The 24862-nt window shown below is 33.4% G+C and overlaps 1 protein-coding gene across 1 annotated transcript in view; it reads left to right on the forward strand.

Moving 5' to 3' along the window:
- LOC129224425 (GON-4-like protein) overlaps positions 1-24862 on the forward strand; it is an 81399-nt gene that overhangs the window by 11932 nt on the left and 44605 nt on the right. Inside the window, exons 3-4 of the mRNA XM_054858874.1 lie at positions 4763-4879; positions 5645-5821. Of these exons, the coding sequence (XP_054714849.1) occupies positions 4763-4879; positions 5645-5821 (294 nt within the window). The remainder of the gene's footprint in view (positions 1-4762; positions 4880-5644; positions 5822-24862) is intronic.

A 24862-nucleotide genomic window follows, 5' to 3' on the forward strand; every position in this document is an offset into this window, starting at 1 on the left:
AGATTGCTTCTAATGATCAAAAAAATGGCTGGAAAAAAAAAGCAGCTTTGTCAATGGAGAGTGTAGTCCTATAAACCACTCCCCTATGTGCTGTTTTTTTTTCAAAGAGCAATTGTGTGAAGCTTGAGGGGGGGGGGATAGTCCTTAAGCTCTGTGTCACCAATTATACGATAAGGTGATAAAGTTCAGAAGCTATCAATATAGCTTTGACTTTTTTTATTATGCAAATGTAGTTTTATTTTTCTTCTTTTTTTTGCTTTTCTGAACGTGAACTTAATTTCATGGAGCAGTATTGAATTTGAAAGGGATAAACATTTGCTTTTCAATTACTTCTGAATTAAAATAGAATATTTGTTGAAAACCTGTTAAAAAAATGGAAGATTAAAATGATAAAAAAAAGTGCAAACATGGAGCCAAGTGCTTCGCAGAGAATTGATTGACTGTGTATAAGATATCAATCTTTTGCATCCATCAAATAGTTCAATATTTTTTCACTTTGGAAGCTCTTATATGCAAATGTAGGACAGCCTTTTTTATGTTAATAAAAAAGGCTGTCCTAAATAATTTATGACTATTATTATTATCAACAGTTGACACTAACAAGACACAAGCTATTATACAGCTTGAGGATTTTGTATTTTCCAGGGAGGAGGTTTTATTTCATGTGAAAAAGATTAAAGCAACTAAAGCTCCGGAACCAGATAATATTTATCCAAAAATTTTAGTTGAATGTGCAGAGGAATTAGTGGATGTTATTTTGAATATTTTCAATGCTTCTTATAACTCAGGGACGGTGTCAGAGGACTGGAAGCTGGCTAACATAACGCCACTCTTCAAGAAGGGGTCTAAAGGTATTGCTGGGAATTATAGACCTGTAAGTTTGACTTTGGTGATTTGTAAGATTTTCGAAACTTTGATCAAAATTAAGATCATGAAGTTCTTAGAGACTAATAGTCTGTTGACTAGTTTGCAGTATGGTTTCAGGAAAGGTAAATCCTGTACTACTAATTTATTGCATTTCTACGACAAGGTTACCTCAGCTTTACATAACAAAAAATGTGTGGATGTTGTTTATATTGATTTTCAAAAAGCTTTTGACAAAGTACCGCATGTTGCTCTTCTCAGCAAGTTAGTTGACATAGGAATAGGAGGAAAAACTTTACTTTGGGTTAGAAATTGGCTTACTGGTAGGAAGCAAAGAGTAGTTGTGAGAGGAAATCATTCTAATTGGAGTGATGTTTTAAGTGGGGTTCCTCAGGGATCAGTTTTAGGGCCTCTTTTGTTTATTATATTTATGAATGACATCAATGAAAATATTTCTGGAAGCATGAATTGTTTTGCTGACAATGTAAAAGTTATGGGGATTGTCGAAAAGGAAGAACAAGTAAATCAGCTGCAAGAGGATTTAGATCATATTACTAAGTGGGCAGATAAATGGGGTATGGCAGTTAATGTAGGGAAATGTCAAGTGCTACACTTAGGTCATGGAAATAAGCATATGAGATATCGTTTACAGGGTTCAGTCATAAATCAGGCAGAAAATGTTATGGATCTGGGTATCTTTATAAATCAGGACTTCAAGTTTAGTTAATAGTGCAGTATTGCTAGTAACAAAGCCAACAAAATGCTTGGGTTTATCAATAGATCTATTTCAAACAAATCTAAGAAAGTTCTTTTGCCTTTATATAGGAGTTTAGTAAGACCTCATTTGGAGTATGCTGTTCAATTTTGGTCGCCTTATCTGAAGAAAGATATTTTTGTATTGGAAAGGGTTCAAAGAAGGGTAACTAAATTAGTAAGGGGACTCTCAGATTTAGATTATGATACCAGACTTAATAGGCTTAACATGGCCTGGAGCAAAGGAGAGTCAGAGGGGACATGATTCAGTTATTTAAATTTATCAAAATGAAAGATGTAAATGGATTGAATTTTTGCGGGGAAAGCAGGACAAGGGGTCATTGTTTTAAGCTATTTAAATCTCAGGCTAACTTGGAAATCAGGAAAAATTACTACTTTAGCAGGATCGTGGGCACTTGGAATAGCTTACCGGAAGAGGCGGTAATGAGCAAGGGAGTGGATAGCTTTAAGAGGGCCATTGATCTTCATTGGGGATTAATTAATTGACTAGGACCAGCCTAGCTAAGCCCAGAGCCTGTTGCTGGTCGTCACATTTGTATTTGTATTTTTTTTTCTTTTCTTTTTGTGAACTTTATTTCAGGGAAACATCGGATCGGAAAGGCATAAGCATTTGATTTTACATTTATTGAAAAGCTGTTTAAAAAAAAAAAAAGTAATGGAAGAATAAAAGTACGCGAACATGGAGCCATGTGCTTCACGGGAAATTGATCGCTGTGTATAAGATTTCAATCTTTTTGCGTCTTGCAAATATTTCAATTATTTTTCAGTTAGGAAGCTATTATATGCTAATGTAGGATAGCTTTTCTTTTTGTTATAAATCTTTTTTATTTTATATTATTTTTTTTAACTGAATTTTAGAAAAATATTTTTAATTTATGAACTAAAATGGAACATTTATTGAAAAGCTGTTTAAAATAAATTAAAGTAATGGAAGAATAAAAGTATGTGAACATGGAGCAACGTGCTTTGCGGAAAATTGGATGCTGTGTATAAGCTTTCAATCTTTTCAAAAGTCGTATTTGCAACTGAGCTCAAAATGAGAAATTGCTGCTTAAAATTTTTCACTTCCACGTACTTGATTCAGATGCAGCTTAAAAGAAAAAAAAATGCATGTTTCCCATTGACAAATGACCATAAAACATTGTATTTAGGTGAAATATATGACAAAATAAAACCCAGGGACCGTAATACAATTTTGATAAAAAAAATTTTTTTAAACTTAGGTACGCCCTTTAAATAAAGAGATAAAAAATTAACTAGTTGCTCGTTGAAGCATACAAAGTCTTGCAGTTTAGTACAAAAATGATGAATATTCGGGAGGGGAGATAAAGGAAGAATCGTGGTTCTTCCGGAGTGCAGAGCAGTCAAAAAGGTGCCCGCCATTCATGTCAACTCCTTCGCCAAACAAAATGCAGTTAGAGAGTCCACCAGTCTAAATCAATGTAAATGAGCCTGATGATACAAGATGACAAAAGGCTATCCCAAGATTTGCGAACACTTTTTTCCCTACTGAAGCTTGTGCGGTGCTCATGAAGATTTTACTTGAGGAAAAGTTTGATGTATCGCAGATTAGCAGGGGACGAGGTCGAGGGAGAAGCCTCTTTTGAAAGAGTGTCTGCCTTTTCACTACCCCATAAACCACAATTGCCATGAATCAATTGTAAAATGATCTCCTTACTGGAAGTTAGGAGAATATTGATAATGTTCTTGTGTTCGAATTCAATGGCGATAGGGAGCATATATATTGTTGGATGAAACAGTATGGGTTTTGGCCTGATAGCCTATGAAGAGCACTAATTCTTCCCCATGCATCTCTTCAATCCTTTGAATAGCCAGATTGCCATCAAAATTATCTAAATTCAAACTTAATGGTTGTTTAATTTGGAAACACTTGGAGAAGATGCTGGAGCCTGCTCTTCCAGAGGTTCACTCAGTTGATCCATCGTTGTAAGTGTGTGCCCACTTATTGTCCGCGTACCTTGCATAAATTGTGACAAGAGAAGATAATTTCAGTTTAGCTAGAGAACAGGGAGGACAAGGTCATTAACAGGAATTACATATTTGATCATACCATTAGTATAGTGCATAAAATGTGCAACTTTTGTGCTTAGCGCGGCAGTATGAGGGGGTCATTTGTGTGGGGCGCTTAAAAGTCATTTGTGACAGGCCCCAAAATTTCTGTGCTCACCCTGGCTGGGGGGGGGGGGGAAGCGATCCCTTCAGGCAAGGTTACCAGTTTTTAAAATTATTGCTATTTAGCATCTGGCCTTATACCTTTCAGCGATATGTTTTAGCATTATTTTAGGAGAAAAGTATATGGGTTTGACTTTTTGATGCTAACAGAGGTGATTGTGTTCCGGAATAACCATATTTTTTCTGCCTGTTAATACCGGAAGTCCGTTATGCTTTTATAACCCTCTTTCATTCAAAGAAAGAAAGATGCCTTTCATTCCTTGTTGTATTTGAGAGACATGAGATTATCTCTTGTATCCACAATTTTCTACTCTTTGTCCTTTTCCTCTTTTTTTCCGGTTTTTGATTATTTTTTCTCATTTTTTCCCACAATTTGTTTCCTTTCTATGGCAGTGCATGTAAAATGGTTAGTTCTTTCCTATAATAATGCTGCTGCTCAAAGACGGTTTTCAACATATCAATTTGAGACAAAATATGAAAAAAGAGACAAGTTTTAGTGATCTCGTATAAGTTGATTGTTTTTTTATGTTTTTTTTTTTTTTTTTGTATTTATCTTGTGCCATCTTTGTTTTTAATTTATCTCTTTTCTTGCCAAGAAACTGGTAGATAAAGTTAATTTATATCACCAGCATGAGTCTGCAGACATGATGCGGCTCAACTCGTAAATTGTAGGTAAAGCTTGGGTACTAAGCAGTAAGTTAGTGTCCCAAAGAAACGGCTAAGTCGAAAATATATACAATATTACCGAAGCTTTGCCTTCAATTTACAAGTTGCCCCCCCCCCCTCATCCTGGAAAATTTTTAAATGATGAGGCACTATCTGTTGTAAAATGAATTGCTACTTAATCTGAAGAGGTAAATCCTTAACATTTGAGGATTTTTCATAGCTAGCTAAAATTTTAATTTCTTAATGGTTGAATATGTGTTTTCAGCTTCCATGGCCAGTTTCTTCCCCTATGAAGCAGCCTGATGTGGCTTCCAAGCAACTTCTAGAAGCAGAGTTTTCTGAGGAGTCTTCTGATGAAGATTATAAGCCTACAGAAGAAGAGGTTATCTTACTTTTTTTTCTTTCCTGGTATTATAGAGTGAAACCTGTGTATAATGATACTGTCTATAACAATAACCTCTCTATAACAATATTATTTTTTTTTGGCCCGAGCAAAATGTCAGCATGAATAATCAAACTGTCTATTACGATATTTTTTTTAGGTCCCAACAGTGTCGTTGTAGACAGGTTTTACTGTATTAAGCAAACTCGAAGTTTAATTTTAGTTGGGTGCTATAGAGTCAGAATCGGGATTTAAATTCTCCATGTTTGAAGTAGATATTTAACTCTAAGAGAAATTGCGGTTTATGAACCGTATGTACTTGTTACAGTTAGTTTTGTAGTTACTAACTGACCCGTTATTTGAAAGAGAAAAGTGAGCTGTTTTAGGTAAAAAATATTATTTTATTCAAAGACATCAGAAGAACATTTGATGCAATCTGAAAGAAAAAAAAAATCAAGATTATTATGTGCTAGTTAAGAATACTTGTTCTTCTTAACTAAATTAAAGAAGGTTATTTGTTTATTCCAGTTGGTAGACAATAATTAGAATAAATAAATGTATTGGAACGCTCTGCACCTATGTCTACCGGAAAAGAAATGATGAAGCATAGCATTTAGATCGCCAACAATCCACACGGCCTTGAAATATATATCCTATAAAGCAAAAGTTCCAATAATGTTTTCCCATGTAAAATGTGCATTTGTAAGACTATTTTAGATATTATTTTCAGCAGCCATTAATAAAAAATATGAATAACTTTTTTAGGTTCCAAGTGAAGAAGATGAAGGAGCATCATCTCCCAAATCTGGAGCTTGTGAGTCTTCCATTTGCGAATCACCTGCTGTACCAACCGTTACAAAACTTAATGAGGAATTTGGAGATGAGGAAAACAATCTTATTATTGTATTTGATGACCCTGAAAAACCCTCCGATGTGTCTGAGGTGTGTCCACATTAAATTATTTGTTTGTTGTATATATTTTTAGAAAATGACCTATGAAAAGCCTTTAGGCCACTAGGTTCACACTTTCTTTCAAGGCTTGACAAAAGATAATTCAAGACTGATTAAAAATGAGATACTTAAAGCGTGCACCTGTCTGTTTAAATTTTGTTATAAGTGTTGAGTGTTTTTGACGATTTTAAGAGAAAGCTTCAGTGATCCATATTTTATGACAAGCTCTCCAAACTATTGATGCAGCACTTGTCAATGAAGCGGCACTAACATCAAAATGTGGGTAAAGTTCAGCCGATATTGATGTACAGGAAAAAAAAATTGAAATAATGAAATGTAGGCAACTATGCAAAAAAAAAAAAAAAAAGATGAATAAACACTTCCTGGATTTAAAATTTGAATCTTTTGCAAAAGTTAGAGTTTTACGTTATTGTAATTGTAAACAATTTTAGTAAATCTCATAAATGATTTATAAGATGACTCTTGTCTATGACACTAGGCAACAAAAAATAAAATTTTGTCTGCATCCTACTTTTAAATTGTTTATTCTTACTAATTTTGGGGGGAAAAAAAAGCCAAATGTGTAATGGAATTTTTTTATTAGCTCTTGTTTTCAAGATACACAAAAGCCCATTGGAGAAAGACACACAACAACCACCCATGGATCTGAAAATAAATCTAAAAAGGAAAAAAAAATGTGTGCAATAATTGTAATTATGTAGGCCCTGTTTAAAAAAAAATGATGACCCTTATACAAGCATGGCTCCCTCACTAGGCAGTAATTTATAGTGTCACCCCCCCCCCCTACATGCACAAAAAAGAAAAAAAAAAGTTTTAATGTTCGATGAAAACATGAAATTCATACAATTTTCAGAAACAACTAGATTTGTCTTCTTACAAGATTTTAAGTTTGTCAATGTACAAAAGGCAAGTAAAAACTGAACGCTTTTTATATAACTTGCCCTAAACGGATATGTGTAGAGCCGTTGCAAGATCTAAAAGGTAAGGAGGTGTATGAAATTGATGGCTCTTAATTACAAGGTTTGTACGCTAGAATTAACTAAACCATCTGAATTGAAATGTTGTTGGATTGTTGGCTTGCCTTGCTTCCAAAAATTTATAACGTGACCCTTGAGCAAAAAAGGTTGGTGACCCCTGATCTACTAGTCAGTTAAGTTAAATTTTTGATCAATCAATTCAGTTGAGTTATTCAATGTAATCATTTAGTTAATTTAGACCTCTTGGAAGTTAAACTTTGTCTGTATCAGGCTCGTCATTTTGAGATGTTATATCCTTATCAAGGGTTGGCGATGTATCGTCAAAGTTTTGTGCCCAGAAAACATTTTAGCGTGTTTAGTGAAACAAAATACTTTGGAACTAACTAATTTTTAACTGGATGCATTTTTGGTGAATCAGCTGGACAATGACGTTGAAACCGAAACCAAGTTGTTAACTTTTGTCAGAGTGTACTAATACTTCTACTTTTATGCTTCCTGTTTTCTTCCGTCTGAAAGCATTTTTAAGATTTTTGTTTGGTCAGGTTTTACTAGAGCTAAATTTATGAGTTAGCTAAAGATCTTTTATTTTAAAAAGTTATTAATAAATTCTTGAGACTTTAAAAGGGTCAAATTGGTAATCGAAGGTGCCACTCTGGGAAATGTTGTGTTGAATCATGCATGAAAAACATTAAACTTTCTTCCTTCTAACTAGTAAGTATAAAGTACTAAAAGAAGTAGGAGAGAATGGTGTTAAAAAAAAGCAGATCCGTGCTCTTTTTTTTAAGGATGTGTTTATTCAATGTTGAAGGAAGGAAACAGGTGCAGATCTGCGTACTCGCAGACCTTGCAGGGGGGGGGGGGGCATGTTCTTAAGAGGCCCAACACAGGGTTAGCAAGTTTCTACCAAAGTGTTTTAAAACCACTGGTAGAAACTGGTTTAACCGGCATGACAAAATGCCTTTAAGCCCAAATGTGGCAGAGACATGGACGGATCCAGAGAGGCGGCTATGGGGGCCATGCCCCCCCTCCCCCGAGAAAATTTCAAGAATAGTTAAACCCCCCTTTTTTGAGCAAAAATGTTAAAAACTTCCCTTATGATGCATACAAAGTCTAACAATAAGGAAACAATGAAAGGGGGTGGCTACCCTGAAAAAATTTCAAAAATAGTTAAAAACCTCTTTCAGAGTTGAATGCTAAAAAAATCCTTATTACTCCTCAAAGTCTAACATGAATATAAAAACAACGCCAAGGAGCCATAAAAATACATTGAGGAAGTTTCAAGTATAGTTTTTCAGCCTCTTTCCTCGCTTAAATTGAAAAAAAAAAAAATCATTGTAATTTATGTGAAGTCTGACATGAATGGAAACAATGCCAGACAAAGGGCATGACCACCTCACGAAAATTTAAAAAATATCAAGTGTAAGTACCAAATATTTGGGTTCATTTAGCACTTATGACCGCGGTGTCTCCCACAAAGCGAGCAAGAAAAGCCAGATGGTTTCCGGACTCTTTGGAAGATAGGCATATTTTTTACTGTTAACGACAGATAAAAAAATAACCACAATTTTGAAATCTAGAGAAAATTTCTGTCTAGTTTCATATGTAATTTGATATAAAAATATGGTATTTTGAGAAATAGATTCACACCCCCAACAAGTCAATATCTCGCTGCTGGATAAGACGAAAACTTTTTTCAGTCCCTGATTTAAGAAATCGTTATTTTAGTAATTAACACCTACACTGATTAACTATATCGTATGCAATAATAAGTTGAAACTAAAGGAAATTCCAATTGGAGAAAAAACATAAGTGCAATTAGATCCGAAGATTTTGTATGATATAACGCTTTTGTGTTGTTCTTTTTCATATTTTAAATGTGTTTCATTTCAAAAACTTAGTTTTTCTAATTTTCAAACTAAAAGTATGAACTTTGCTTACAAATTTACATTGCAAAAAGCCTACGCTTATGTACATTGGAAATAAAAGCAGCTCCTAGCTTAAGCTTCAAAGAAATTTGTACAGAACTTTTTAAAGAAACACTTTTTATATGTATATATAATAATTTTAAAATATTTTTTTACTAGCCTGTCAATAAATATACTACCTGTTTCAATATTCCATCCAAACAGATGAACGAAAATTTGTTTACAAAAAGTTAATAATATAATACATTTAATGATTGCGCATTTAGTTAAAGTTAGATTTAAGTTTTAACCTGGCTTTATGATGTGCTATGTAATTATTCTTCATTCCCTTTTTAATATGGGACCCTCCAAACCACTCCTCTTGTTAATATTAACATAGATCGTCTACAAACTGCGTTTAAAAAAGTAACTTGTAAAAGTTTCTAGGGAAGGGTTCTCCACTTCTCCTTTTCGCCAACATCGTTCAAGATCGGCCTAAATTTTGTTTTAAGCTCCTGAGTTTCAAAATGTTTCCGGGAGAGAACTCCCCCACCCAGGGCGGTCCCGAAGGGGGGGGCAAGCGGGGCAATCCCCCCGGGCGCCACGGAATAAGAGGGCGCCGCAAGGCATCCCTCGTTTCGACGGAACACGACGACATTCACATGAAATAAGGGCGCTTTGTGGTGCCTCTCTGCATATAAAATGTCCCGATTGTATAAAATTAGGGGCGCCCCCTCATTTTAGGTATCATAGATACACAGCGATACACACACAAAATAGAGAGTCATTGCAATGGTTCTCTATTTTGTTCTATGGCACTAAAATATTCCTGTCTCTCAGTCTCCAAAGCATTCGTTTCCTTTGTATCATTGAAACAGATACAACTTCTGAGAATATCTTCTTCTTACTTATCTACTCTCTGTTCTGAATCAAATCAGATCCATGAGGTTGTTCGCCTTAATCAACTTCAAGACAGACGCAGGTCTCTTCAGTAGATCCTCGCGTACCAAACCAACACAAAAAATCAGATGTTCTGCAGTGGCCTCTTCAGTATGACATTTGGTGCAAATTGGGAAAGTCCTATTACCATGGGAAAATCTGAGTGTTTTTAGATGACCTGTGCTCAGTCGAACCAAAGCAGTTTGATCTCTCCTGTCACCCTCAAATCCAAGGGAAGCACCAGGACCCTCGCAAGAATACCATGGATGCTCAGGAGGACGTCTCCAAGAGCTGTTAATAGTAGCCTTACATCTGGAGTATAGTTCAAGGTACGTCAGAGGATCCCCACTATTCTGAGCCATAGTAGAGCCCTCTTTCGCCAGTCCATCCGCAATATCGTTATATCTCAAATTCACATGAGATGGAATCCATTGCAAATGGAGGTCACAAGAACTGGACAGTCTCTTGAGTTTTTTAACAATTCTTATTCCCTTCTGATCTGCAATGATTCTCCAATTTTGCAAGTATTGGATTGAACTGTGGCTGTCTGATAGGATCCATGTCTCTCTAGGGAAATGTTGCTCAGCAATATAATCCAGAGCCATGTCAATGGCGATCAATTCGGAGCAAAACACGGAGCAGTAATCAGTGTTTCTACGTTTAAGAGATATTTCTTCATCTCCAGACTTAACAACTCCACTTCCAGTGTTCCCTTCAATTCTGCTGCCGTCTGTGTAAATCAGAACAGCCTCCGTAGGAATGCTATTAATCACTTCTAAAGCAACCTGTCTTGAGCAGTCAGGATGTTGAGTTGTCTTATTTGTGCGGATAAATTACTTTGTATGAAAATAAACCCCAGGCATCTGGTCCAATGGGGATTCAATGGGCTTTAAAGAATTGAATTCCACAGTAAGTTTTAATACGTTTAACTTCTCAGCACTGCTGAGAGGACTATTCCTTTTCAATCTTTGGTTATTTTGCCATCCACATACAAAGTTTGCAGTACGATGCTGATCACAGTAACTCATGAGCTTGCTGAAGTATTTAATTGAGAATATAACTGTTTAGAACCAAACAGAAGGCACTTCTCTTTTGTCTAGTTCTCACCAAATTTGCTTGAGTTCTGCCCCTGCATGCAGTGACGTAACGAGAAAATTTTTTTAAGGTGTCACTTTAATTTTTTTTTTTTTAATATTATTGATCGGATAGGAAAAAAGGTCAAATAGGTGTCCAGTCAAAATTTTTGAAACTTTTAGTTTTAAAAACGCAATTTCAGCCTTAAAATGCGATTATAGGCCATGTTTATTGACGTTAAGGTAAGGGAGGGTAACAGTTCAGAGACTGTTTCCGATCGATTATTTTTTTTAATTGATTGAAATCAATTACTTCTCCCCTTGAAGTTTTCGAAATTGAAGTTTCAAAAACGCAGCTTTAGACAAACTTTGAAGATTTGATGGATAGGAGAATCTGGAGTATCTCTCATTAAAATTGTTCAAAATTATGGTCAAAAAATTTAAGCAGTGTTTTACTTTCAGGAGCTATCCCACTTAAATTTTTTGTAACTGTCGTTTGAAAAACCCATTGCTTGTGATATTAAAGAAAGGCGGCATGGGGGGGAGGGAATATTTTCTTAAACTCAATTCTTAGAAGCAATTTGTAAGGCCATATTTTGTAATATTAGGGCCAGTGATTTTTCGAAATTATAACTCCAAAAACGCAATTCTGAGCGATTTTCGGTGTTGTTGAGTATTTGTGGGCTTCTCTCTAAAACTTACAAATATTTTATGCAAAAGAATAACATCTTTGTTTATAACAAACAAGAAAGCTAATATTAAATTGGTACAAGTAAAACCAAAAAACGCATGAAAAGAATCATTGGATGAGTTCAGATCGAAATTTAATTTTGATGTAATTTACTTTGATAAATACATTTTCTCTTTATAATCAGCAAATTATATTCGTGTTCTTAGTTTGATCAATATGAATAACCAATTCAGTTTTAATTGCTTGTTTTTTATCTAGTGGGATAACATTTTACTAGATAAATATTTGGATTATTTACATTTCCGTTTTTCGAAAAGTTTTTGGGCATTAATGTTTCACAAATATTATTGCTTGTGTTTTAATTTGTATTATGCATAGCCCTTTAATTGTTCTGTTTATCAATATGTAAAATATTCAAGTATGTACTATGCACTGATGTTATAACTAACTTGATTTTTCTGTGTGTAAAGGGGGGGGGCGCCAGGAAACTTTCGCCCCGGGCACCGTCAGCTCTTCGAACGGCCCTGCCCCCCCCCCTCCCTAACATCATTGAAAGATTTCAAGAATTACGTTTTTGGAGCTTCAATTTCGAAAAATTGCTGGTCCTCTAAAAGTTACTCATTAATCATGGATTACCTACATTTGCAATTTAAAGAGTTCAATTTTGAAAAATTTTTGCAAGAGGTCCTCAGAATCTCTTCAACCCCTAAACTTATCAAAGATAGTCTAGAATGCGTTTTTAAGTCTATAAATTAAAAAAAATTCCTGGGATGGGCTTTTAAATCTCTCCTCCACTTAACATCACCAAAAATCGTCTAAAACAGCCTTTTTAGAGCTACAATTTTCGGGGGAGCACTCCAAACCTCTTCTCTGTTACCATTACCAATAACAATTAGAATGTATCTTTAAGACTGTAAATTACTCGTAGAAAAAATTTCTTTGTGTGGGCCCTCGAATCTCTCCTCCACGTATCATCACGAAAAGCTTGGTTTAAACTGCATTTTTAGCTCTACAATGGCAAAAAAAAAAAAAAAAAAAAAAAACCCCGCTCCTCCCTCTTAACATTATTGGCGTTAATGTTTGCGTTTTCAAGGTTTCAATTTCGAAAAATGGTCGGAGGTTGGGTTGCTCGCACCCGAGCCCTTAATGTAACGAAAGACAGTTAAAATGCATTTCTAAAGATTACAAATCAGAAAAATTTCCTTTGATGGGTCTTCAAATCTCTCCTCTCTCTAACATCATCAAAGATCGTCTAAAACTGCATTCTTAGAGTTACAATTTCGAAAAATATGCAGCTGAGCGCCACCGAACCTCTTCTCCCCTAACATTACCAGAGATCGTCTAAAATGCATTTTTAAGACTACAAATTCAAAACATTTTCCGGGGGAGAAACCCCCAGGCCCCCTTCCCTTCGGAGTAAATATTATACTTATACTGTTGGTTCATATCCGATTCCTCTTAAAACAGAAGTCCTATACAGTCGCCTCATAAACTAACAGTACTGATTACAGGAATACCACTTTCAGGCGACGATATATGCACACGTTTGTTAAAGAAAAGAGGAATATTACTGGAAAGGTTACAGCCTTTATGTTCAACTTGTGTCGCCTAGCGAAAATGCCTAAAAAATGCTCTGGTTAAAAGGTGGGCTCTATATTGATATTTGTAAAATTCTAAAATTTCCAAAGCATCATATTTTTTCAAATGGCCCCCTCCGAAAATTCGAAAATTCTGTCTGGATCCGCCCCTGGGCAGTGACTCACAAAATGATATAAAGTTACTGGCATATTTTAGGAAATGTTTGAGAAAAATAATTTAATCTTAACTTGAGTGCAATTTATGTAAAATACAGTATTGTGGCAATTAATTGGGAAATGCATTTTTCTTAAAAAAAATCAGTTCTATTTAAGTTTTTAATGAATATATTTGAAACTAATAATTAATATGACCTCCCTGAGACTTAATAACATCGCAGACTTGTTTTGGCATGGGATGTACTAGACTGGCATATATAGTTTTAATTTAAACATCTTTATACCATAGTTAAATAACAGACAAAATTAGCTTTTCCATCATAGTACTGACAAGCTTATGAAGACGTTTTTTAACAATAGCCCAAAATTTTCAATCAGATTTAAGTCCAGTGAGTTTCTGGGCCAATCCAGTACATTAAGTTTGTTTTTAGAGTAGAAATTGACAATTCGCTTCAATGTGTTACATCGCACGACTTCTTGTTGAAAAACAGTCTCCGTTCGACCAAAGTTTAGACATGGTTCTATGCACATTTTGGATCAATATCGATTCTTAGCCAACACTGTTCATCATTCCTTCTACGGGAACAAGATATTCTGACCTTGAAATGCAGAAATAACCCCAAAACATCTTTTTGGTTAGATACTTGGGTGCTTGATTAATGTGGTGCAGACAAAGAGGTTCTCCTTTGCTCCTTCTCAAGAACTTGGATCTTAATCCCTGAACCACAAAATCTGTTTTGTCTGAAAATAAAACCTTTTCCCAGTAATTCTCAGTCCATGTTCTATATTTCCATGCCAATTCTAATTTTCTTTTTCTTCATGCGAGGCGTGAGAAGCAGTTTCTTGTACAGTGGATGTGCTTTCTGCCACATTCTAAAAGCCTGTATTTCGCTGTTGAAGGTGCAATGTTAACACCAGCTGCCACCATGGACTTGGACAGATCAGAGCTAGTTAATCGAGGATTCATAACACTCATTTGATGTAAACTTTTGTCCTCGCGAGCCGAAGTTGATCTTTTTCCCAATACGGTTGGTTCTAGCATTTCCTGTTGTCTTAAACCGCTGTCATATCCCCCCGACACTTGATTTACTCACTCCACATATTTTGCCTATTTCTAATAATAGTGTTCCCCCTAGGCCATTTTTGAAGGGCGCAGCGCCCTGCCCTTTTTCATATCAGCAGAATGCGCTCTGCCCTTCATTTAGTGTGCAAAATGCACCCTGCCCTTTTCAAAAATAAGGAATTGCTCCCTGTGCTTTTAAAAAGGTATCATAAGCATATTGGACCCATTGAACTATAAGCAATGTGGAATGACTGCTGCCGATTCCCCTTTTTGTTAAAGACTCGGTCCAGTTTTGAAACAGGTTCTTGAGGATACTAGAGGGGTGACAGCAGGCTATACGGCAAAAAATAGCGTCTATCGTATAGAGCCATTCAAAAGGTTTGCTGATTTCATCCGAATTAGTTTATAATTAAGATGCTAGTTTAGTATTTTACCATGTGAAGTTTTGCCTGATCCATTTTTGATGAAAGGAAAGAAGAATCGTCAATAAAATTCGGTTTTTGGGGAGTGGTAAAAGCCCATTTTTTTATTTTTTCATAAGTTTAAGCATTCATTTAGGTTAAGTTATTCTTCATGAAGACCCACTAGAATCAGCCTGTTGTTTTCCTGGACTTCTAGTATGCATAGCTATATCAATTCACTATTTTATTCACTCAACTTTTTTTTCTCATATATTAATTAATGTATTCGTTTACTCGTTTATTGTTTCTTTTTCTTTTTATTTATTCATTCATTCTTTTACTTACCGATACATTTTATCAAAATTTTCTGTAATAATCGAATAAAAATACTTTATTTAAAAAAAATGTTATTTTTCACTTTGCCCCATGGGAAAAAAAGGTGAAAAATGTCCACCTTTTTCGGAAGTACAAATTTACTGCCAAAAATAGCAAAATCAAGTTTTAATGGAAGTTTTATTATAAAATATATTGTTCGTTCTTTATGTAACATAATTTTGAGAACAAATATTCAATCTGTTCGTTTTGAAAACAACACAGGCATCTTAATTATTTAACTTTGCCCCACATTCCTTTACTATGAAAGAAGGAGAAAATTATAGACACATGAAAAATGGTGCATCATCGTATATCATTGTATATAAGAATGTATTCATTTTTCAATCAAATGATATAATAACAACTAATGTTTTGTTGAATCAAAAATCAATAATTCAAAGAGTAAATTGTAAACTGTGTGATATATAAAGTTAGAAAGAATAAAAAAAAACTGCAAAAAAAAAAAAAAAAAAAAAATCAAAAGCTGAGATGAGGCTATCGTAACATAAACTTAGAACATTATCCTTTAACATTTCATTCATTTTTACGAGCTTTGTAAATTATTTGTTTTGTAAACTTTCATACTACATGTTATAGTAACGTCATATACAGAAAATTACATTTTGTCTTTTTTTTTTTGTTAACAAATGATTTCATCATAGTTGCTTGTTGAATGTATGCCTAAAAAATCATTTTAAAGAATATTTTTTTCCGCCGATTAATTGGCAGTGCTTGGCCGTTATAAATAGTCGGCAAATTGGCCAATTAATCGATGCATCCCTAATGTATGGGCATCCTGATTTCTCTGATGTACCTTCACTCTACAGATTCCCAATTTAGTGTCCAAGTTTAATTTTAAAAATGTTGTGAAATTTTAAGTGAAATCTTTTGAATGTCGAATACATTTTTGTAATTTCTATCTTGTATACAAAAAATTAATTTTGTGGAAACAGAAAATTCGCTAATATTTTCCTTGGTGATACACTGAGATAGATGGATTTAAAAACTTTCTTTTGTGAATACCACTATTCATTATTTGTTTCACTTATTGTTCAAGTATAAAAGTTCAGTTTCACAATTACAGAGTGTGTTACACGTTTTAAAAAAAATTTGACAACAGTGCATAAAACATCATTTTCTCATTCTAAATATATTGAAAAAGTTAAGAAAAAGATCATAGGCGGATTTAGGATTGAGTTCCTGGGGGGGGGGGGGGGGCAGGATGATTTTTTTAGCAACATTTTTAATGCCCCTCCCCCACTCCCATGTTTTTGTCTGTTTCCTGTGATGCATAAGTCCATGCTTTACTTTTTTGTGTGTCGTTTTCATTAATGTGTGTTTTCATGCTGCCCTTTTTGAATTGACCTTAAGAGAGGGAACTTGTATCAAGAGAGTGACACAGGGCTCCCTTTTAAGTGGGAAATAGAATATCTCCAATTTTAGGGGGCCGGGGGCTTCTCCCCCAGAGGAAATTTTGTAAAATGGATATAAAATTCTGCATTTTGAAGCCTTATGAAGATTAACTGGATAGACATAGAAATTGATAACTAGATTATACAGTTTTACAGTATTGTTCAAACTTTATAAGAAACAGCCATTTTAAATTTGAAAAAAAAAAAACTATAGATTTCTCATTCCAACAACCTTTTTTGAATTATAAGTAGTGCAGAAAACGAAAAGGAATAGAGGTAGTGTATCATTTTGTTTCCTGGCTAAACAGAAAAACAATACGCAGTAGAAGTAATTGGAGCCCACTTTGCCTAGGATTTTCAAAGACTTATCTAATTATTTTCAAGGATTCTAGAATGAATAAAAATTTTTAATGCACTTCATTTGTAATTTTCAGTCTCTGATATTTTAGTACTTGATTGTAAATTTTTACAGTCCTGTTCTAACTTTGTGAGAAATAGCTATTTTAAATTTAAAAGAAAAAAGAAACCATAGATTTCTCATGACAACAACTTTTCTTCAGTTGCAAGTGGGGCAGAAAACGAATAGAAATAGAAGAAGTGTGTATTTTTTTTCCGTGCTTAACAGATAGACAATATGCAGAAGAAGTAAGATAAAAGCAATCAATACAAAAGAATTTATAAAATACTGCATTTGGGGTTGAATAAATAGCAAGATATGAATAATGTGAGTCACAAAAATTTATTTCAAATAATATGTTACCTACATGAGAGCCATGATTTTTACATTTTTAATACAGGATGTGGCAAAGAGCTGAATTTGACATATTTTGGCATTCCTCCCCCTCTACCATTTGTTAGAAATTTTAAAATTTAAGGTTTATAGCCACATGTTTCCAAATATTCAAGGTTTTCAAGCACTTAAAAATGAAATTAGTTTTTTCAAGCAATTTCCATTTTTTAAGGAACGAATCATGAATTTTTTTGGGAGTTAGGGACCCACTTCAAAGCAGGGGCTCTTAGCAATAGCTTGTTTATCTTATAGGCAAATTCGGCCCCATTTGTAATTCATTCTTACCTACAAATGTTTGCTTGATTTTTTTGTAATTTTTACAAAATTTGTCAGTTTTTACGGTTAAAGGATTTTTACGATTTTACCAATCTTTGTTAGGCTTTTATAGACTTTTATAAAATTTCAGCAATTTTTTCCAAAGCTTTTGATGACTCAATTATTTAGATTTCAATAATGACTAGGACTGGCTCATTTAGACTTTGATGATTATGACTTACCTTACTTTTTAAACAGTATTTATAAAGTAATTAAAATTGTAGTCCCCCTCTAAGTAAAAAGATTCATTTAATCTAAACACTCAGATAACTGAAATTTATTCAGTTTGCGATAATATTTATTTTCTCTCTCTCTCTCTCTTTTTAAAAGAGTGAGAGAGAGAGAGAAAAAAAAAACTATTTTTTTTTTTAATTTCTCAAAAGGCCAATTAATCGACTAAGAACATAAATATTATGCACAAATATACTTTAAATGTGGACACAAATCATAACGAGTAGATCGTTTTGTTAGCGCAAATGGGAGGGGGGGGGGGAGTTTTTTCTCCTTTGCTTTAGGTTCTAATTTGTTAAAATAATTGTCAATTATTATAAGTGTTGCAGCTTAATGTATAGCGCGTTTAGCCTATATTTTCATTCATATACTTGCCCAAATGGTTACCAATCCAAAATAATGAATTTAGACACATTTTCAGCACCCCAGTGACAACTGTACTATTTGTATTTAATGTTCGTTTTTTTTCCTTTTCTTTTCTCCCATCAGAAAAGGACATTCGCTTTTCTCTTCATTTTCATTGAACTATTCAAAAAAATGTCATGAATTTTTTTTGTTTTAAGATTTTGGAAGATGTGTTGTTACTACATAAAGTTCTCCCAAAACTGGGGACATTGCCCCTATGCCCCCCTATAAATCCACCCATGCCCTTCTGAACTATTCAAAAAAGAAAAAAATAATAATATATATATATATTTTTTTAATTTTTAGAAAATGTGTTGTACTACGAAGTCCTCCCAAAACTGGGGGGGAGCATTGCCCCCCCTCTGCCCCCCCATAAATCCCCCTATGAAAAAGATCGAACCTTTTGATTAAAATGAGGAGTGCTTTGTATAAACTATTTTAATACTCCATTTTGAACTACATTCAAACATTTTTAAAATGGCTTAATAAAGAGAAATAAAATATTTCATTTTAGTTAAAACACGAACTTATTTTATGTTTCTTTATCAAGCCAAGCAGAAGGAAAACTTTTTGTCACTGTAAATAACTTGCCTTGTAATAATTTAATCATTTTACAAAACTCTTTCAGTAATATTTTCTGTAGATTCTTTTCTTTCAAGGATTCTGAATTTTTCAATCCGTTTTTTTTTTCCAAACTTATTTTGTAATTATGTACTTAAATATCTTCTTAAAACATAAAACTGGAAACTTTATTAATGTTCCTCATTTTTCATTTTTTATTTCAGGTTTTTAAATAATGATTCGAAAAGGAAAAAATGGAATAAATCGGTTCATTAAACAAATAGTTTGTTATGAAATCAAGATGCATTTTTGTGCGAACCTAAGAGGGATATTATTTTAAATACTGGAGTTGTGTTCCATATTAATAAACTCCTCGGTAAATTGAGCAAAGCAGGTCCCTAACCAGATTGTCTTGCGGTCTAGACCCCTGTCAAACGGTGAGGAGGAATGAGAGCTTTTTTCGGACTGCGTTTTCTCCCACAGCAGTCATTCCACCTTACTTATAGTTCAATGATCGGACTCCATGATATCCAGCAATTTCATTTGCCCAGCGATCCGTCACAAAAACGTCCAAGTACTGTCATTGTCCCTAGAATTTCACCCTGAAAACGGCCCCATAAATAAAAGAAGCCAACGACAAAGAGAGTAAATGAGATTCTCAGAATTCAGACAGGCTTATCAGTTGGGTACAAAAGCAAGTTCTTCCTTCTTCCCAGGGGAGCTTGAAAGAGTGTGGGAAGGGGTCAGGTCATCTGTGAAAGGGGGAGGGAGAGATTGTTTCATTCAAGCCCCATCTTTGATCTTCTGAGAATCAACAATGAGAGTAAACATTTCATAGTATTTTCTGCTGTAGGATCAGGGGTTGTCTGTTCCAGGAAAAGTAGTAGGGGTACTTGGAAAAGTCTGACTGCGAACGCAAAGGACACTTGCCTTCTGCTAAAAGGAAATTTAAAGAGTTGGAAGAAAAGAACATAGATGCCAGCAGATAAAATATAAAGATTAATGATGTTTCAGGCTTTTTCCCTTCTGCAAAATAGAACAGGCAGGCCTCGGAACTAGTCTCTTTTCTAGCTATTTGTCTCTCTCTCTCTTTTTTTTTTTTTTTTTTTTGAGTGTTTCTTAAGTCCCTAGTTTCATGGTTTAGTCTCTAAAAAAAAAATTTTTTTTTTCCGCGAGTGCTATTAAAATCTTACTCTTGACGTCTGTTGAAACGATTTCAGTTCGGGGAATTTCGTTTAGCAAACGTACGCAGTTTGACCAATCAGATCGCTTCTAATGATCAGAATAATGGCTGAAAAAAAAGGAGCTTTGTCAATGGAGTGTAGTGCAATAAACCACTCCCCTATGTGCAGTTTTTTTTTTTTTTTTTCAAAGAACTATTGTGTGAAGCTTGAGGGGGGAGGGGGGATAGTCCTCAAGCCCTCTGTGTCACCAATTCTAGGATAAGCTGTAAAGTTCAGAAGCTATCAATACAGAATCGATTTTTTTTTACTGTGCAAATGTAGTTTTATTTTTCTTCTTTTTTTGGCTTTTGTGAACTTATTTTCAGGGGGAAGTATCGAATTTGAAAGGGATAAACATTTGCTTTTCAATTACTTCTGAATTAAAATAGAATATTTGTTGAAAACCTGTTAAATAAATGGAAGATTAAAACGCGCTAAAAAAAGTGCAAACATGGAGCCACGTGCTTCGCGGAAAATTGGTTGCTGTGTATAAGATATCAATCTTTTTGCATCCTTCAAATATTTCAATTATTTTTCAGTTTGGAAGCTCTTATATGCAAATGTATGACAGCTTTTTTCATTTTCATAATTTATTTTATGATTATTATTTTTTCTTTTTGTGAACTTGATTTCAGGGAAATATCGGATCGGAAAGGATTAAGCATTTGATTTTACATTTATTGAAAAGCTGTTTAAAATAAATTAAAGTAATGGAAGAATAAAAGTATGTAAACATGGGGCCACGTGCTTCGCGGAAAATTGATCGCTGTGTATAAGACTTCAATCTTTTTGCATCTTTCAAATATTTAAATTATTTTTCAGTTTGGAAGCTATTATATGCTAATGAAGGATAGCTTCTGTTTTTGTTATACATTTTTTAATTTTATTTTTGTGAACTTAGTTTCAGGGAAACATTTGATCGGAAGGGAATAAGCATTTGGTTTTTAATATGTTGTGAGCTAAAACAGAACATATATTGAAAAGATGTTGAAAACAAATAAAGTAATGGAAGAATAAAAACATGCAAACATGGAACCACGTGCTTCGCCGAAAATTGATCGCAGTGTATTAGATTTCAATCTTTTTGAATCCTTCAAATATTTCAATTATTTTTCAGTTTGGAAGATATTATATGCAAATGTAGGACAGCTTTTTTTATTTAAATAATTTATTTTATCATTATTATTATTTTTTTTCTTTTTGTGAACTTAATTTCAGGAAAACATCGAATCGGAAAGGCGCAAGCATTAGATTTTTAATTTGTTGTAAGCTAAAATAGAACATTTATTGAAAAGCTGTTTAAAACAAATAAAGTAATGGAAAAATAAAAGTTTACGAACACGGAGCCACGTGCTTCGCCGAAAATTGATCACAGTGTATTAGATTTCAATCTTTTTGCATCCTTCAAATATTTCATGTATTTTTTACTTTCGAAGCTCTCATATGGAAGTATAGGATAGCTTCTTGTACTGCAATAATGTATTTTAATTTAATTTTTACTATCGTTTTTTCTTTTTGCAAACTCAATTTCCATGTAAGATTTCATTCTTTTTGCATCCTTCAAATATTTTTCAGTTTTGGAGCAATCATGTGCCAGTGTAGGACAGCTTTTTTTTTATTACAATATAATGTATTTCAATTTTATTTACTTTTTTATTACCTTATTTTTTTTATGAACTTAGTTTTAGGGTAGAAAGAAATAAGCATTTGATTTTTAATTTGTTTAAAATTTTAAAATTTAAATAAAACATTTTTTAAAAAGCATTGGAAAAACAAAACTGAAAATTATAAAATAATAATAATATGTCAACATGACGTTGTTATTTCTTATTTTACTTTTTATGCACAAAGGTATTTTTTTAACCAGGGGTGCCAACCTGGGGGGGGGGGGGGTCGTGGCACAGACTGCGTCATTGAAATTTTTAGGGAGGGTTGTTTTGAGAGGTATTTTTTTCATTTTTAGGGGGGGGGGGGGCTCTTACTTTTTTGTGAGGGTGGGGGTCTTTGCAAAATTTAGGGGCGGTGCGCCCTTTTTCTAAGCGGAAGGGGCACCTCTGATTTAACTTAACCCTGATTTAACTTGAGCTTCGCAAAGAACTGATTATTGTATTTCAGACTTCAATCCTTTTGCATCTGAAGATAATACAATTATTAAGTTTGAAAACTATCACATCCTTGTATGAAATGACTTTTTCATTGCAATAAACTTACTTTAAGGAAAGTACCATATTTGAAACAAATAAACATTTGATTTATTATTTGAAATTAATTTAAAAATAATTAAGTAATAAAATGATGTATGCAAACATTGCAACATGTTTCGCAGAAAATTGCTTGCTCTGGGTTCGTACGCTCCTTCAAAACTCCTCCAATACTCCTTCATTTAGGAAATTTTTTTGAAGAGCCCTTCAAACTCCTGCATTTTGGTTTGAACTCCTTCAAAACTCCTTCTTTCTAAGTTCAAGACTACATAGTCTTCTCTATGACAGTAACTTGAAGTACTTCGATTAACAACTTAACTTTGTCCCAAAGGAAAGGTATTAGGGCAATTTTAATGTAGTAGCAATTTCGTATATTTATTTTTTCATAAAGATGTGATTTACAAATTGATCATAGAAGTTATAAAAGTTGAAGCTGAAAATATTATTAGATGACTAAGACATTTCATAAATGAAATAAACCATGCTTAAATGGTGCTTGGCCATTTTTTCAAGTTTTATGATTATTGCTTTTCCTTTCACTCCACTCTCAGCTGTAAATGTCAGTTTAAGTATTATTTAAATATTTAAAAACTAGCTGTGTTGTCCGGCTTTGCCCGGTCTACTTTGAAAATAAAAATTGTGTCAAGTGACGTCTATTCAACAATCAGGCTTAAATAAAAGAAAGAAAAAAAAAAACATCATGCAAAATTTCCCCTTTAAACAATGACGACAGATATTAAAATACTTTTAAGAAATTAAAATAAAATGAGAAAGAAGGAGTCGTGCCTAAATTTCAGCTAAGCCTAAACAAATTCGAGCTAAAAATGTGAATAACTCCCGCTGTAATTAAGTTAGATATTGAAACAAATTGCATAAAACGCGGAAAATTCTACCCTTTTCTAACGATACATAACGACAAACGATACATAATTTTATCCAATAATATTAATATGTGCAAATAATTTTTCGCCCCCATATTCGGGAATTTATGTGAAAATTGGACCTAAATTGGAATAAAAAAAGAACTATTCATTGAATTTTTTTCGAACTGGTCTGCAAACCTTTTCAGGACTTAAAGGAACAAACTGTGAAAATTTCAGCGAAATCGGTCAAGTAGTTCTCGAATTTAGCGAGTTCAAACAAACAGATGCTTTTTGGAGACTTCATTTTATACTGTGTAGAGATACATAAGCAGATGTACAATATTAAGTGATTGTGTGAAAAACAATTGTTTAGCAAATCACAGTTATGATACTGTAAAATGAGTCATTCACAAGTAATATCATGCCTTGAGAGGGAGACGGGTTCATGAAATTGGGACAAGGGGAAGAGAGAGGGGACAAAAAGTTTCATCATGCAGTTATTATAACAATATGTTTATAAAATGTATGACATGTGACAAGAGGAGGGGTAAGATAAAGTGTGACACTTTGTGACAAAGGGGAAGGGTTGTCAAACATCTTGAAAAAAAAGTGCGGCATAAGACAGCCGGTTAGTACTCCTTCAAAATCTCATTTTACTCCTTCAAAACTCCTTCATTTTATTTCTGAAATTGAGTACGAACCCTGTTGCTGCAATGCAGATTTCAATCCTTTTGCATAATTTATTTATTATTATTTTTGTTAGATATTTTTCGAGGAACGTTTCTTTTCAGTTTTGTTTCAAAACTGAAGTAAAACTTAGCTTAAAAAGTTTTTCTTCTCAAAATTTAAATTATAATCCTTTTCTATCCTGCAAATATTTTGATTAGTTTTAAATGTGGAAGTTATTTTTATCATATTAGCTTAGAATGCCTTTTTATTTTAATTTATTCTTAATGAATTATTGATAAATCTTTTTTGCAGACTGAACTTGAATGAAATTAGCACTTTTGTTAGATCATCATTTATAAAAAGAGAATAAATTAAAATTAAATAGTTATTTTAAAATTTCCAATGAGATATTTGAACGCCTCACTTGACAAATTGACTAACTCCATAAAACAAAAAGTAGATAATAGTTATGAAAAAGATGGTGTTATCCATAAGAGTAAATAGGTCCTTGTGTTACATTTTCTGCCATCACATGTTCAGAAACATGGTACTGAATCCAAATTTAATATAAATTCACATACTAAGCATTGGTAAAAGACTATTAAAGCAAAAATGAGGATTTTTTTTAAAAGTGAAGTTAATCGATTTGAAAATTGAGGCATCCGTTAAAAAAAATATATAAATAAATAAAATGCTTTCAACTTTGTATGCTTTGCAGAAAATTGTTAGCTGTGTTAGAGGTTGCATCCTGCAGAGTGTATAAATCATTTTTTTGAAGTATTTTATCAAAGCCTGCGCTACAGACCTCAAATTGCTAGTCAACAATTAGACAAATTTTAAAAGTTTTAGCCTTATCCCAAAGCTTTTATCAAAAGACTTAAATTCAATGAATTTTTAACGGTGAATTTTTATGTTTTTTTCTTTCACTTCAATCAGAAAAACTGGAATAATTTTATAAAAAATGCATTGAAAGTGCTTATTATTTTCCCTATGCAGTTTACACTTAAGTTTAATAAACACTTAATAGCAATGTATTAGACATTGAGTTCCTAATTTATTCTTATTTTTATTACAGAATTTCTAATAATAGTTTTGAAGATTGAGGAAAAAATCTTATTTCTGTTTTTTTTTTTTTTTTTTTTTTTTTTTTTTTTTGTGGAAATG

This window comes from Uloborus diversus, chromosome 6 (assembly GCF_026930045.1).
Source record: "Uloborus diversus isolate 005 chromosome 6, Udiv.v.3.1, whole genome shotgun sequence".
Classification (NCBI taxonomy): domain Eukaryota; kingdom Metazoa; phylum Arthropoda; class Arachnida; order Araneae; family Uloboridae; genus Uloborus; species Uloborus diversus.